Source organism: Rattus rattus, chromosome 2, assembly GCF_011064425.1.
Source record: "Rattus rattus isolate New Zealand chromosome 2, Rrattus_CSIRO_v1, whole genome shotgun sequence".
Classification (NCBI taxonomy): domain Eukaryota; kingdom Metazoa; phylum Chordata; class Mammalia; order Rodentia; family Muridae; genus Rattus; species Rattus rattus.
The window spans coordinates 165259786-165274627 of record NC_046155.1 but is presented as its reverse complement, the minus strand read 5'-3'; the positions used below and the strand labels follow the sequence as shown (position 1 = coordinate 165274627).

Here is a 14842-nt window from a genome sequence, read left to right as displayed (position 1 = left end):
GTGTATAGATAGATAGATAGATAGATAGATAGATAGATAGATAGATAGATAGATTGTGTGTGTGTGTGTGTGTGTGTGTGTGTGTGTGTGTGTGTGTGTGTGTGTGTGCAGGTCAGAGGACAAGTTGCAGGAGTCTGTTCTCTCCTTCCACCATGGGTCTCAGGGGCAAAGTACAAACCCTCAAACTAGATGTCAGGTGTTGACATCTAGTTGCTCCGTGATTAGTGCTGGAGCAAAACCCAGGGCCTCTCTCATGTTAAACTATTGCTCACCCACTAAACTGCAGCCCACTCTTACATGTCCAAGGTCATTCCTGAGCCCTGTCTAATACTAGATCCAGTTCTCTGAGTCCCACTCTCTTATGTCAGGAATCACCCAAGGAAAACCTGTTCTAGGAAATTCTAACACAGTCTGGGAATAGTGATACTGAGACCCAGGAGTTTTATTTCTGCCTCCGTCTGTGTGTCTCTCTCATTAGAGGTCAGGCTGTCCTCAAACTCAGTGTTCCCTTTACCCTTTGTGCTGGCATGACAGCACCACACCTGGTAGGAATCTGTCCATAGGAGCACTAAAGTGACAGCAGCGTGAGTGACATTTAGGAGCCTGGCACTGGCCTAGGTGGAGACTCTTGGCTCCTTGCTCATGCACCTTAAGTGAGTTACCACAAGTGTGCTTCTGTCTGAACTGTAACGCTTGAGGGTCCGAGGAGAGGGGAGGGAGAAATGGAGGCATTATTTAGAGGACCTGTCTCAGCCTTCTGGGCACAGCCCTGGCTTAGCCACCTGTGCCTGTGTGATCTTGGAGAATTTAATGGACCTCTCTAGCCTGTTTCCTGGATGTTTCATCGCACCTTCCATCCAGAGGCTTCAAGGGACCTAAAGACCCACAAGTAGAAGGTGATTTTAGTGGAACATGGCAGGAAGTCCAACATCCAGAACATTGAGAAGGAAAGACCTAGGGGAAGGCTGGAGGCTGCAGATGGGAGTTGCCACAGGCAAGGGGACAAGACACCAGGAGAACTTGGGGCTCCAAGCCAGTGGCTAGCTGGTCTGTCTCCCAGGTCAGGACCTCTCTCTCTGCTCCTCAGTCTTGAAGCCTGGGAATGGACCCTGGGTGTTTTCAACTGAACTGAGAATCTCTAAAGGTGTGAGTGTTGATGGCTGCTAGCGACCTTGTGCTCACTGGTGACCTTGAGGATATCTGCCTTCCGGGAGGTTCCATCTGTGTGGTCACAAGAGGGGGAGAGGTTTGGGCCAGTGAGCGGACTCACTGGGAATAGGGGCCTGCTACAAATGCTGGCCACCTGTTCTGATCATGGAACCCATGTGGAAGAGAGAGAAACCACTCTCCTAAATTGTCCTCTTCCTCTACCCTTGTAGCCTGACACACTAACAGCCAAATAAACGTCCATAAACCTTTGGAAACGAAGGAGGTTAGAGTTCCAAGTGGGGGTCTGCCGTCACTCAGGAGCCATTCAGACGAAAGCAAGGCCTCTCCCCTGCACCACTCACACACAGCCACCTTACAGAAGGCAGTGAAGCTGGTGGGCACAGGGCAAGTCCCTGCTGTTAACCCTTCTGATGCTGTGTCTTAAAGGGAGGGTCCTTGCAGGCCCAGCCACTTGTAGGAAGTGAGAACACCAGAGTCAGTTGGGGGTTGGCCTCCCAGAAGCCCTGGCTTCCTCTGGCTTCAGCACCTGAAACAGCCTCCGGCTGGGTTTGCCCAGCAGCTGGCAGCAGGTTCTACAGAGACCGAGGCCCTGGGAGAATCCCAGCTCCACCACGTCTTCCGTGGTTGGGAGTCTGAGAAGTGGCTTGACCTCTGCTGGCCTCCATAGAATGGGGACAGTGAACGCCCAGGCCTCACCTGGTGGCTGTGAGGCTCAGTGAACTCAGGCCTGCCTCCCTTGCCTGTAAAGGGAGCACCTGCACCCTGACTCCCTGCAGCCCAGGGAGGACCAAGCCTAGCAGCCCATTTGTCCCTGGCCACCAGGGACATCAAGGAAATGTGGGGAGCACACCCTCCCTGACCTGTCACAAATGCTCCTGGCTATCCCTCCCTCTCCAGCCTCCCTGCCTCCTCCTGGCCTCTGCTTCTCCCCTCTCTACTGTTAGAACCCAAAGCTCAGGCAGTCCTGGGGTCATAACCCCCAAGCCCCAACCCCATCCCCATCTTGAAGCTCTGGAGTGAGGAAGGATGTGGTGTGGGAGTGGGGAGGGGAAGGACTCCCAGATGATGAGAGGCCTGAAGGGCCCACCCTGGCCTGTGCCTTCCTTCAGGGGCACCTAGTAGAGAGGATTCTGGTGGGGGAGGGTCTCCGGACTCTGAGCACCTTGGGTGACTGTGTGGAGACTCCCAGAGCGCACTTTCCTCCTCTTCCCAGGGCCACCCCCAAAGACTCCTTACCCGGACATGGACATGGACATGGACATGGGCATGGACATGGGCATGGGTCCCGCCGTAGCTGGACAACAGTAACATTGGTAAGAACCACGTCACGTCTTGACATGGCCTAAGATCTCATGGCCTGGCTGCCTTGGGCCCCTCCGTGATGTTACTGAGGAGTGAAGCTCCCAATGTCAGAGGCTCCTGAGCTTCTGATGATGTCACATTGCCCAGTGACATCACAGAGGGAGTGGTGTGCAGGGTGGCTCCTGAGCTTCTGATGATGTCACATTGCTCAATGACATCACAGAGTGAGTGGTGTGCAGGGTGGCACCTCAGCCCACTCTCTGGTGTCCTTAGAGTCCCACACTGAGGATTTCAAGGCCACCCTCTGGTATCTAGAGGGAACCCACTAGGTTCATGCAGAATCTCATGGCTGCCATGTCTCTTCCTCCCTCCCCTGGTCCACCTGCTTCATGCTCTTTCTGGATCTCTGAGGAGTTTCCCTCGCTCTCCCCTGTGTGTGAAAATACCTAGCAATCCTCTTGCAGGCCTCCCCTTGGCTGCCTATGAATTAATATTGGCTCTTCTCACCAAGATGGAGGAGAGGAATGAAATACTGTAAGATCCACAGGTCCGGGAGGACAGCAACAAAAAGGTCTCCTCTGAACATGACAGGACATCTGTGCCACAGAACTCACAGCAGGCCTGGTTCCTAGCCAAGACCAAGGCAGTCAACATTCTCGGGCGGGGGAGGGGCTCAGCTCAGGAGCTGTTGACAGTGATGGCTCCTGGGAAAGCAAGAGTTGGTTTTCATTTAGCATTGTGAACTGAACAGGAATGGGTGACCCCAGTCCTGTGAATCTTATTAGCAGTACAAATCACTGTGGGGTAAAATTAAACAAATCCATAGAGGAGAACACTGGGCTGGAGAGAAGGCCCAGCCTGTAAGAGCACTTGCTGTTTTCCCAGCTGACTGCAGTTTAGCGCCCAGCACCCACGTGATGGTTTTCAACCATATGTATCTACAGAGCCAGGGAATCTACTGCCCTCTTCTGGCCTTTTTATGCACTGCGCCCACGTGTCGCACACAAGTGCAGACAAAACTACTTATATAGAAGATAAAAAGTTTAAAATTTTTCATGAAATTGGTAGAGTGTGGGAGGTAGAGGGGATCTGGGAGGAGTGGGAGGTCAGGTCGGGATGGACATGATCAAAACATGCATATAGGGAATTCTCAAAAATAATATATAAATATAATAAAAACAACAAAAATAAAAAATAGTATTAGCAATACACATGGGTGTGCACATATTCACACACGTACATGCACAGTCAGATGTGATAGCATTCTCTGCAGTCCTTAAAAGGCTTGTGGGCCAGCCAGCCTGTAGTATGCAGCACTGTAGAAGCAAGAGGAGAGATCCAGCCTCAACAGGAATACCTCCAAGGGTGGGGCCCCATTGACTTCAAGTGGGACACATTTTTAAAATTTTAAATTACATTAATGTTGTGTGTGTGTGTGTGTGTGTGTGTGTGTGTGTGTGTGTGTGTGCGCGCGCGCGCGCGCACGTGCGCACCCTCATACATGTGGTTAGAGGAGTAAGCTCCTTCCATTATGTGGGTCTTGGGGACTGAATTCAGAGCTTATCGAGCATGGAGTAACCAGCTGAACTGTCTTCAGTCCTGTGTTTAACATAGAGCTCATTCAGTCCATAAATAAAACACATTTGCCTTGCACATATTTTTTTTATAAGGAAAGTAAATTTCCACTAGTTTTCATTTTTTACTCAATAATTTGAATCTTTCAAATAGTCTGTAGTTATTTAAAGTTTTAAATTAAACGCTTTCTAATATTGTGGCTTCCGTTTTAGGCCACAGAAACGATGTAACTATTGTAGCCAGATGACCTGCAGCCCCCCCCCACATTACCCTCTATTGCAGCCAGATGACCTGCAGCCCCCCACCCACCACACACACACTATCCCCACTGTGTTCTGCTTCTGCCTGGGGTTCTGACTCAGTGGCTAAGGGCCTTTGCTGCTCCCGTAGATAACACTAGTTCAGATCCCAATACTGCTGTGCAGTGGATCACGACCCATGTGACTCCAGCTCCAGGATCACTGACACCTTCGTGTGGCCTCCATAAGTCCCTGTTGGTCCCAGATTCTGTCTCTCCTCCTGGGGGTGTCTGGACTCTGATGTCTGGAATGGGTCTGCAGTCTGCCTCTTCCCTCCAGGGCATCAGATGTCCACCAGGGCGGGAGGGAGTCAGGAATGAATATTGTGACTCTGTGTCTTCTACTGTCTCCTTCAGGGTGTGTGTGGGGGGGGGCGCTTCTCCAAGAATCTTAGTGCTATGACTCTTCTAGGTGAAGCGGCCATCTAAGATGACTTAGCTTGTTCATATTTCTTTATTTGGAGTGGCCTTGAACACATACAGTTTATTTGGGTGAACCAAGAGTTATATAGTTTTGGAGAAGGGCATGAGAATATCCAGGGAGGGGGAAAGGGTCATTGGTTAAAGGCCGAGGCTACTGAGCTGTCTCATTTGCGTGGGGATGAACCAGCTGCTGTGCTATGTGACTGACTACCTGTGACGACCGGGTTGGAGGCCTCAGGGTTATGGTTACGTGCTCTGGGAGGCAAGAACGGAAACGGGGAAAGAGTTATCTCCACTCCCGCGGGTCTCAGGATGAGACTCTAGTCTCAGTGTTTGAGATATCCAAGCTTGGGACTTGCTCCTCCTTTCCAGTCCTATGCACTCACCTAAATCAGTAGAACATTAAAACACATTTATAAACAAGATACATTAAAAATAACCAAAGTAGGGATTGGGGATTTAGCTCAGTGGTAGAGCGCTTGCCTAGGAAGTGCAAGGCCCTGGGTTCGGTCCCCAGCTCCGAAAAAAAAAAAACCAAAAATAAAAAAAAAAATAAATAAATAAATAAATAAATAAATAACCAAAGTATTATTTTTAAGTTTTAGCTTGAGGTTGAGTCACGGCACTTAGCTGTTTCTAACACATTTTCTATTATATTAAACGTGTAACCCATCTGATGTGCACACCTTGGTTCTTACCCTTGGCTGAGTGGAGGAGGGTCCTGGCGTTTGAATCCAGGTTTTCACATAGGCTAATCATGTGCTCTGCCTTGGAACCTCACTCCTGCCCACACATACCTTAAAGCACAGAACTGCTAACAACTGTTCTGGCTATCTGTGCTGTTGAAGAAATGGAGCTGGGGCGCGTGCTGACTCTGGGTTGGCACAGATGTTCAATTTTAAAAAGGCCAAATAAATAAATTATTAAAGGCCAATTTGGGGCCAGACTGGACTACATAGTGAGACCCTGTATCCAGACAAACAAACAAGGGACTGGAGAGATGGCTCAGTGGTTAAAACTGTTCAGTGTTCTTTCAGAGGACCTCGGTTCGATTCCCAGCACCCACATGGCAGCCCACAACCTTCTGTAACTCCAGTCCCAGGGCATCTGATTCCCCGTTCTGGCCTCCACAGGCCTCGGGTGTACACAGACATACATTCAGGCAGGAACCCATGCACGTAAAATAAAAAATAGAAATTATTAAGAACAAACCCATCTCTGCTATCTAGGAAGCACAGGTGACAAACACACCCGGTCCCCTCACTCCCCCAATTTTTTCCCTCCTTTTTTTTCGGGAAATTGAACCCAGGGCTTTGGACATGCGAGGGAAGTTTTCTTCTGTTGAGACACACCCCCAGCCCCTGGGGTTATTTTAATTTAATTTTATTTATTCTCCCCCCACATCTCTGTGCGGAGGCCAGAGAACACTCCGTGAGAGTTGGCTCTCTCCTGCCGTCCCATGAGTCCAGGATTGAACTCAGTTCCTCAGGCTTCACAGCAATCACCCGTTACCTGCTGAGCCAGCTCTTGTGTAGTCTCATAGTCTTAAAGCAACCACTAAGCCATGTCTTCACACAGTGGCCTGTTCTCCTTGGAGTCTTCCTGTCCCCAGCACCTCCTGAGGTCCTGTTACATGTCACCCTCACTGACTGTGTGTTCTGGAGGGGTGCTGGGCCCACAGCTGTGTCTCAGCATCTGGAACAGCATCTACCACAAACTGGGCCTTCTCTTTCTTTTAAAACAGTACTTTATGTGTCTGAGCATTTTGCCTGCCTGCATGTCTGTGCACCATGTGCGATTCTGGGTGTTTTTGGGAGGCAGGAGAGGATGTTGAGTCCCCTGGTACTGGAGTTACAGATGGGCCCATGTGGATGCTGGGAACTAAACTCAGGTCCTCTGCCAGAGCAGTCCACACTCCTACCCACTGAGCCTCCTCTCCAGGCCTACTCTTCATTTCTTGAGACAAGGTCACACTATGTAGCTGAGTCTGGCCTCTAAATTGCATGATCCTCTGGCCTCAGCCTCCTCGATGCTGGGATTACAGTTGCACGCCACCGTGCAAAGCTTTCGGGGAGTGTCTAGAACAGAAAGCAAGTGAAAAATGTCCCCTCAAGCCCCAGGGCTCACATGAGCTTCTATGAGTCAATAGTGTACGCCTTCACCTGCAGGGCCGGTTGACACGCAGCTGTGACCAAGGGGGTGTGAGTCTTTGCTACAGATAGGAGTCAGCATCCTAGAGAGAAGGGTGGAAGCCCAAAACTCATACAATGACATAACCTCTTCCTTCCCCAAGTCCTCATAGAAGCTTTCCAAGGGCAACATATAGAGATCCTGTCTCATAAAACCGAAACCAGAACCATATCATGCAAGACCTGGCCATAGGATAGGGATTGGCTAGGCCCTGGAGAATTAAACTAAAACTAAGTGGGAAGAGACAGGCCTGGATCTGGTAATTGCAGCTACGTGGAGGCTGAGGAAGCAGGATCATACACCAGTGCTTGTCTAGGCTATAGAGTGAGTTCAAGGCCAGCCTGGCCAACTTAGTTTGAAAATGAAAACATTTTAAAAGGTCTGGGTTTTATGGCACACGCCTTTACCCTTAGCATTTGGGAAGGTAGAGGCAAGCAGATCCTGGGAGTTTGGGGCCAACCTGGTCTACATAGTAAGTTCCAGGATAGCCAGAGCTACAAAGTGAGACCCTGTCTCAAAAATAACAATCAAAAAAGAAGTCTAGGATACACGTCGAGCCTGTGGTAGACACTTGCCTAGCATATGTGAGAAAGCAGTGTGCGTGGGATGGGCCTTCTAGATGCTGTTGGGCAAAGTTCTTTGTATGGTGGCATATACATGTCATCTCAGCCCCTCTGGGGCTGAGGCAGGCAGATGAAGAGCTCTGTGCTAGCCTGAACTACATGTCTCATAAAACCAAGGCCAGAACCACATCAACACCCCCCGACACACATACACACCCAGAGGTGGGCATGTGTGTAATCATAGTACTTAGGGTGCCGAGGCAGGTAGGTTGCCATGAGTTGGAGGTCATCCTGGGCTTGTATGAGACTCTAGCCTAAACAATAAAAAGGACCAATAACCCCCCCCAACCTGATGTTAGAAGTGACAAATCTGATTAATAGCAAGAGAGGAAACAGAGTCACGAGCTCTTCTCCCAACATCTGGCCTTAATCAATTCTGCCAGATACCAGGGAACAGAAATTTGCCATTTACTAGCAGTGTATCTGCTTTTCTAACTGTGGTAGATCCTAGTCTGAGCTGGGAAGCCCCAGGCAGTCCCTCTGCAGAAGGGGTTCTGGGTAAGGCACTCGACATGACACCCTTGAATGGGCGAACAACCTGTACGAACATTTACTACATCTTTGGGGCACTGTGGGGTGAGCTGTGGTATCCTTGAGTCTGAGCTGCTTCCACTGGCTTTTTTTTTTTTTTTTTTTTTTCTATTCTTTTTTTTTTTTCGGAGCTGGGGACCGAACCCAGGGCCTTGCACTTGCTAGGCAAGCGCTCTACCACTGAGCTAAATCCCCCAACACCCCCACTGGCTTTTCAGTTAAGGAGAAAGGCGAGAAGTCATGAGTCCATTGGCAGATGGTGACAGAAAGCTGAGAAGAAGGGCCTGTGGAGGGAGAGAAGGACGGAGAAGAAAATACAGAGTGATGGTGCATGCCTGCTGCAGTCCCAGAGGATCAAGAGTTTAAGGCCAGCCTCAGGTACATAAGGAGTTCCAGGCCAGTCTGGGCTACCTGAGACCCCATCACAACAAAACATAGAAAAGATAGGATACCTTTTCAAAAGGGTAAGCCAAACCTATCTATCTTGGGATGGACCAGGGTTTTGACACCCCACCTCCATGCCCCTGGCTCCCTTCTCTGCCTGGCCTCTGACTCTCCATCATTAAGGGAGGCTCCTGGCTGCAGTGCCACACCCAAGATCTGCCTTTGTCACTGGAGTGTGAACCTGGGAAACAGATTCTCTCTGCAGAGTGGTCCAATAAGCCACCTCTGCTGTGATGCTGAGAAAGCTGGGAAGGCAGAGGCTCCCGGGCCCCTGGTCCTGGAATGTTTGGTTCTGGGTGTGGCTATGCATCGTTGACGGGACCACCTCATGCTCTGGTTTGAAGCTGACAACACGGGCTAATTCTCAGCCACACCTGGGCACCCACACAGATAACTACCTCCTCCGCTTGTGCACGCCTGCATTCCTCCATGCCTGAACATCCCACTGCACTGCTCCCTCCTCTCTCAGCCTCACTGTTGACATTAAAACCTAAACACACACACACCCATTCCCCACCCACTGGTTCTTGCTTGCCCCCCTCTAAACTACCCCGTAGGTATACATATCGGGGAAGATCCATCCCACCCTTCCTTCTAATGCCGGACTTCAGCCCAGGCCAGGTCTCAGCTGCTTCCCTGCACTCTGAGCCAACAGGACTAGGCTCGGGGCTTCGGGTCAGGGCACTGGAGGCCTAAGGGGAAGAAGGAAGGAAGGAAAAGGTCCTGGCCCCTAGCCCACATGTTTAAGGCAACTTCTGCTCCACCAGGTCTCCAAGCCTCTCCCTAGGGCTGCCTCAACCTGCTTTTCAGGTACAACTGCGTCCTGTCCCAGCTCATGGCAATCAGCCTCCAGCCCCTGCTCAGGGACTGGGAGGGGAGAGGACTGGATTCTGTCATGAACATGTGATCCTGGTTCCAAAATTCGAGGCCCTCCCCAGGAGACCCCACGTAGCTTTGGGGACCCAGGTATCCCTTCTCTCCAGCATCCTGTGAGATGGGTTCAGGCTTGAACTTCTAACCCATCCGTGAGCTCCATCTGTGAATATACTTACTGGGCCTCAGTTAATGTCCGGTAAACTGAGCCATAGCAGTACCCAGCACAAAGGGCCTGATTGCTAGAAGTGAACAATCTAGAAGGTGAGACACACTGTTAAAAATTAAAAACAATTTCAGATTGCGATAAGTTCTATGGAAACAGAAGGACAACATCACAGAACATAATTGTCATACTTGCAATACCACACTGTGCCTGGGGGATGGTGGGGAAGGACTTTCTGACGTGCTGGCCATTTGAGCCAGGTGTGGAATGAGTGGAGGCAGCTGGGTCACACTGTAGCCTCCAGGCACATGCAAAGCTGCCAGACAGCCATGGAGGGTGGGAGGGGGGACTGGAGCGCTTGGACAAAAGCCTTATAACTGGAGCAGAGAGAAGTGGGGAGAGGGGACTCCTAACAACAAAACCAGGCAACTCCCTCAGCTCCTGGGGGGTTCTCTTCTCCCTGTTTCTTTCCACTCTTGCAGAGTTCTCCTAAGAGGGCTGACAGGGTGGTTAGGGATGGGGAGTGCCTGAAGGTGGGTTCAAAAGCAAGAAGGATGGCTAGTGGGGGAGAGAAAAACTGGAGGGGGCTGGGCAGGGCAGAACCCTATTCAGGGTGGAGGGCCTGAGAGGGTTAAAGAGCAAAGATGCAAGGATCACGTCCATGACTCATCCTGTCTTCCTCCTCCTCCTCTTCTTCATTGCTCAATCCCAAAAGTCTCTGGGAAACACCCCCCTGACAGGAATGGAGTCAGAGCCTCACAGGGGCGATTGAGTCATGAGGGGTGGGGAAGAGGGAGGGAGGTGAAGGATAAATAGTGACCTCGCTCCCTTGCTCCTCTCTGCATCCTCCCTGCCTTCCCAACAACATGCATCTTGTCAATCTGCTCAGCTCCTGCTGCCTCTTAGCACTCCTGGGGGCTCTGCCTGCACGAGCAGCCCATGAGGATCCCATTGAGAAGGCCATAGAAGGGTTCAGCCGTGGGCTGAGCAATGCAGAGAAAGAGGTGGGCAAGGCCCTCGAAGGCATCAATAATGGAATCACTCAAGCCGGAAGGGAAGTGGAAAGAATTTTTGATGGACTTAGCAACATGGGCAGCCAGGCCGGCAAGACCGTGGAGCATGGCTTGGATAAGGTAGCCCACGGCATCAACAGTGGCGTCGAACACGCAGGAAAGGAAGCAGACAGGTTGGCCCATGGGGTCAACCACGCCGCTGGACAGGTCGGAAAGGAGACAAACAAAATCATCCATCATGGGGTCAACCAGGGGGGCAGTGAAGCAGGGAGGCTCGGTCAGGGGGCCCACCATGCTTTGGGTCAGGGAGGGAGTGAGGCAGAGAAGTTTGGCCAGGGGGTCCACCATGCTTTGGGTCAGGGAGGGAGTGAGGCAGAGAAGTTTGGCCAGGGGGTCCACCATGCTTTTGGTCAGGGAGGGAGAGAGGCAGAGAAGTTTGGCCAGGGGGTCCACCATGCTTTTGGTCAGGGAGGGAGAGAGGCAGAGAAGTTTGGCCAGGGAATCCACCATGCTTTTGGTCAGGGAGGGAGAGAGGCAGAGAAGTTTGGACAGGGGGTCCACCATGCTTTTGGTCAGGGTGGGAGTGAGGCAGAGAAGTTTGGACAGGGAATCCACCATGCTTTTGGTCAGGGTGGGAGTGAGGCAGAGAAGTTTGGCCAGAAGTTTGGCCAGGGGGTCCACCATGCTTTTGGTCAGGGAGGGAGAGAGGCAGAGAAGTTTGGACAGGGAATCCACCATGCTTTTGGTCAGGGTGGGAGTGAGGCAGAGAAGTTTGGACAGGGAATCCACCATGCTTTTGGTCAGGGTGGGAGAGAAGGAGGCAAACTGGTACAAGGGGCCAACCAGGGCCTTAGCCATGCTGCAAAGGAAGCACAACAGTTTGGTCATGGTCATGGCCATGGTTATTATGCTGCCGGGCAGACTTGGCAAGAAGGGGACAAAGTAATGTATCCTGGGGTCAACCAGGCTGGGGAAGAGATGGAGCGCTTTGGCCAGGGTATCCACCATACCATTGAACAGGCCGGGAAGGAGGCAGAGAAAGTGGCCCATGGTGTCCAAACTGGAGTCAACCAGGCCGGGAAGGAGGCAGAGAAAGTGGCCCATGGTGTCCAAACTGGGGTCAACCAGGCCGGGAAGGAGGCAGAGAAAGTGGCCCATGGGGTCCAAACTGGGGTCAACCAGGCCGGGAAGGAGGCAGAGAAAGTGGCCCATGGGGTCCATGGCCCATGGGGTCCAAACTGGGGTCAACCAGGCCGGGAAGGAGGCACAGAGAGTTGGCCAAGGGGTCAACCATGCTGCTGGCCAGGCCGGAAAGGAAGCGGAGAAGCTTGGCCAAGGTGTCCACCATGCTGCTGGCCAGGCCGGGAAGGAAATGAACAGGTTGCAGCAAGATGTTCATAATGGGGTCAACCAAGCCAGCAAGGAGGCCAACCAGCTGCTGAATGTAGGTGAACAGAGGTGGGGAAACTGGGGAGAAGGGGATTGTGGGAGGGAAGAGGCTAAAACCCTTGGGAAGCCATAACCCTGGGTTCCCTTCCTTCCTTCTCCACCTCCATTACTTCAGAGCTGGTGGCCAGCTGGTTTAGACTATCTTGTCTGCAAAGTTTCTCCTGAGACAAGGTGAAAAGGACTTAGTCCTGCTATCAGGGAGCTGTCCTACATGAGGGAACCTAACCGTTCAATCTCCTGGAACCAGGAAATAGTTCTGATTCCAGACACTGTACAAATAGATAGCGGCTGAGAAAATCCAGAGTTGGGGAGGAGCTTTGGTGACAGGCTCTGCTATGTTCTGTCCTTGTAACAAGCCTCTGAGGTGGTCAGGAAGAGGGCGCTGACTCTAACATTTAGGTAAGGAAACCAAGGCTCAGAGGCCAGGGGGACTCGCTGAGGTCAATGGAGAGTGCTCGGTGAGTGAGATGCGGGTCTGGAGTTTTCTTTCTTCCTTTGCCTTTCTGACTGGGTGGTGGGCAAGCTTCTTGAGGACTTCCATGCCCATATTTGTAGAGGAAGCAGATGCTGGAGACCAGGTAAGCTGTAACAGCAGGCACCAAGGCAGTACCAGGGGTCTCTCCATTAGCAGGCTGACTCCTGCACTCCGAATGAAGAGTCACGGAGATCAGAAGGCTGGAACACCATCCTGGGGGATGGGTCCAGGTCTCAGAGCCCAAAGCCACATCTGCTGCCTGGAAGGAGCCATGGCGGGCTGGGTGGAGAGGAGGGGACTAAAGAGAGTTCCGGGTGAAGAATAGGACCCCGAGTAGACAACCAGGTGGGCTCTGGGAGAGGGTCAAGAGTTTTTGAGAGGTGCCACTGGGTGGGTGTGGCCTATGCTGACTGATGTTATGGGCTCAAGAGCTGAGTGAGGCTTGAGGCTACATTGTAGCAGAGCAATTAAAAATCAGGGCTAAGGGTGAATGATGGTTCTGGTATTTGTGTGGGTCCTTTGAGTCCTTCTTCTGCAAGATGGAAACAGCTCCTGAATGCTGAATTTAAAGAGAGCGTGAGTGAGGCGAGTCCACAAGAGGCTGGAGTTCTGTCCACGTCTCACTATCAGCTTAGCAGCCAGGGGCTCTGGGTTCTCTCAGGACTGTGAGTGAGGAGCCCTGAGGGTCAGCTAGGCTCCTCCCACTCCTGACCCAGTCATATGAGAAGGGGTGGGTTCCAGGGGAGGGAGGGGAATGAGGGAGACATTGATGGGTTAAGGGGTAGTAGTGATGATCTGGGTTTGTCAACAGGGGCCTCATCAAGGTCAAAGCGGTTACGGAGGCCAGCACGGAGGGGCCGCAATCACTACAGCAGTATCTGGGGTGAGTCTCTGGGTGTAACATGGGCTTGGAGCTGGGAGAGGGGAGTGGAGTCTACTTGAGGTTCTCCCAAGGATAGAGGTTGGTTGAAGGTTGGTGACTTGCTTTGTCCTTGAATTCCAGGCCTCGGTCAACAAGCCATTTATCAACTTCCCAGCTCTGTGGAGGGTGAGTGCTGCATGCTTCCCAGTCCCCTTGAATTCCCTTCCCATAGCCCTTCTTGCAGTCAGCATCCTTTTGGACAGACTCAGCCTCTGTAGAGACCATGTAACCTGTTCTCCCAGCTCTGCTCTGGCCTTTCGTCACCCACTGGCAGCTTTTGGGCACTTTCCAGTCCCAACTAACAAACATCAGCTGACAGAAATCACCTCCAGGGCACTGGAGCATCCTGGAGCCAGGGAGGGTGGGGATGCTGAAACCATCCCTCATGTCTCTCCTCCCATTCCCAGTGGCTAGCTGCCTCCCCTTCTTACTGACCTTCCCGCAATGCCTCTGCTCCCCCACCCTGCTGTTTTGCATGGGTGAGCTGAGTAGTGGTAATTTGGTTTGGCAGGTAGCTCCCTGCTGGGCTGAGAGTGTAAATCCCCGTAGAAGTCTGGTCCTGACTTCAGCTTTATCTTTTTCCTTTTTTAAACATTTGAAATCATGTGTGTGTGTACGCACTGTTTTGGATCCCTTGCAGCTAGAGTTACAGGTGTTTGTGAGCTGCATGATGTGGGTGCTGGGATCCAAATTTGGGTCTTCATGATTGAACAGCAACTGCTGTTAACTGCTTAAGGCCCAGAATCCAGGGTTCCTCACAGCTCCAACTCAGAGTAGCAGAAGGTGCTCAGAGGTGAAACACACAGGGCTTCTTCTGTGGAATATGGAATACCCCCCCAAAAGCTGGTCTCCCTGAGGGAGCTGGTTCCCCATTGTTCCAAGGTAAACAGGTGGTGTCTCTATCGTTTCTCAGGGCTGAAATAAGAGCCCAGACCTCAGCCCCCTGTGGCCATGTTCCTGTACTTAATGCCCTTCCTCTCTCTTTCAGAGTATCGCCGCCATCATGCCCTAAACTGATGCCCAGGCAACAGAACGCCCCTGTTGTCACACCAGCTGAAGCGACCCAGCAGAGCTGGGGCTTGGGGAGAGCTGCCTGGGTGCCCTAAGAGGGCTGCTTTGAGCTTTGTGAATAAAATTGACACACGATCCCTTTTCATTGCTGTTGACTGTGCTCCTTAGAGAGGGATGGGCAGAGCCGAGTGGTGGGCTTGTACTTCCTCTTGTCCCTTGATGGACGGATCTAGGACTTGCCACACAGGATGGAAAGAGCTGGAAACTTCAGGATGATTAGCTTAAAGACAGCAGTTCCCAGAGGCAAGCCACGCCTGGCTAATGTGCAGTGTTTGGGCCCAGCTGGGAAAAGCAGCTAAGGGAAGCAGCCACAGGCA

General features: G+C 51.8%; 2 protein-coding genes and 1 long non-coding RNA gene across 5 annotated transcripts in view; 2 read left to right on the top strand and 1 right to left on the bottom strand.

Moving 5' to 3' along the window:
* Positions 1-2512, bottom strand: part of Gapdhs (glyceraldehyde-3-phosphate dehydrogenase, spermatogenic) — a 14562-nt gene extending 12050 nt beyond the window's left edge. Inside the window, exon 1 of one of the 2 annotated variants that reach the window (XM_032893916.1) lies at positions 2407-2512. In XM_032893916.1, the coding sequence (XP_032749807.1) occupies positions 2407-2509 (103 nt within the window). In that variant the 5' untranslated portion in view covers positions 2510-2512. The remainder of the gene's footprint in view (positions 1-2406) is intronic. The other variant, XM_032893918.1, reaches the window with a different exon arrangement.
* Positions 1-14610, top strand: part of LOC116892302 — a 22005-nt gene extending 7395 nt beyond the window's left edge. Inside the window, exons 3-6 of one of the 2 annotated variants that reach the window (XR_004386940.1) lie at positions 2384-2483; positions 13344-13415; positions 13536-13580; positions 14443-14610. This is a non-coding gene — a long non-coding RNA (uncharacterized LOC116892302). The remainder of the gene's footprint in view (positions 1-2383; positions 2484-13343; positions 13416-13535; positions 13581-14442) is intronic. The other variant, XR_004386938.1, reaches the window with a different exon arrangement.
* On the top strand, positions 10026-13336 carry Sbsn (suprabasin). The gene is given in 2 exon segments (XM_032893915.1): positions 10026-11828; positions 11830-13336. Coding segments are annotated over 2 exon segments (1668 nt in total). The 5' UTR covers positions 10026-10461; the 3' UTR covers positions 12131-13336.
* Positions 14611-14842: the final 232 nt, after the last annotated feature.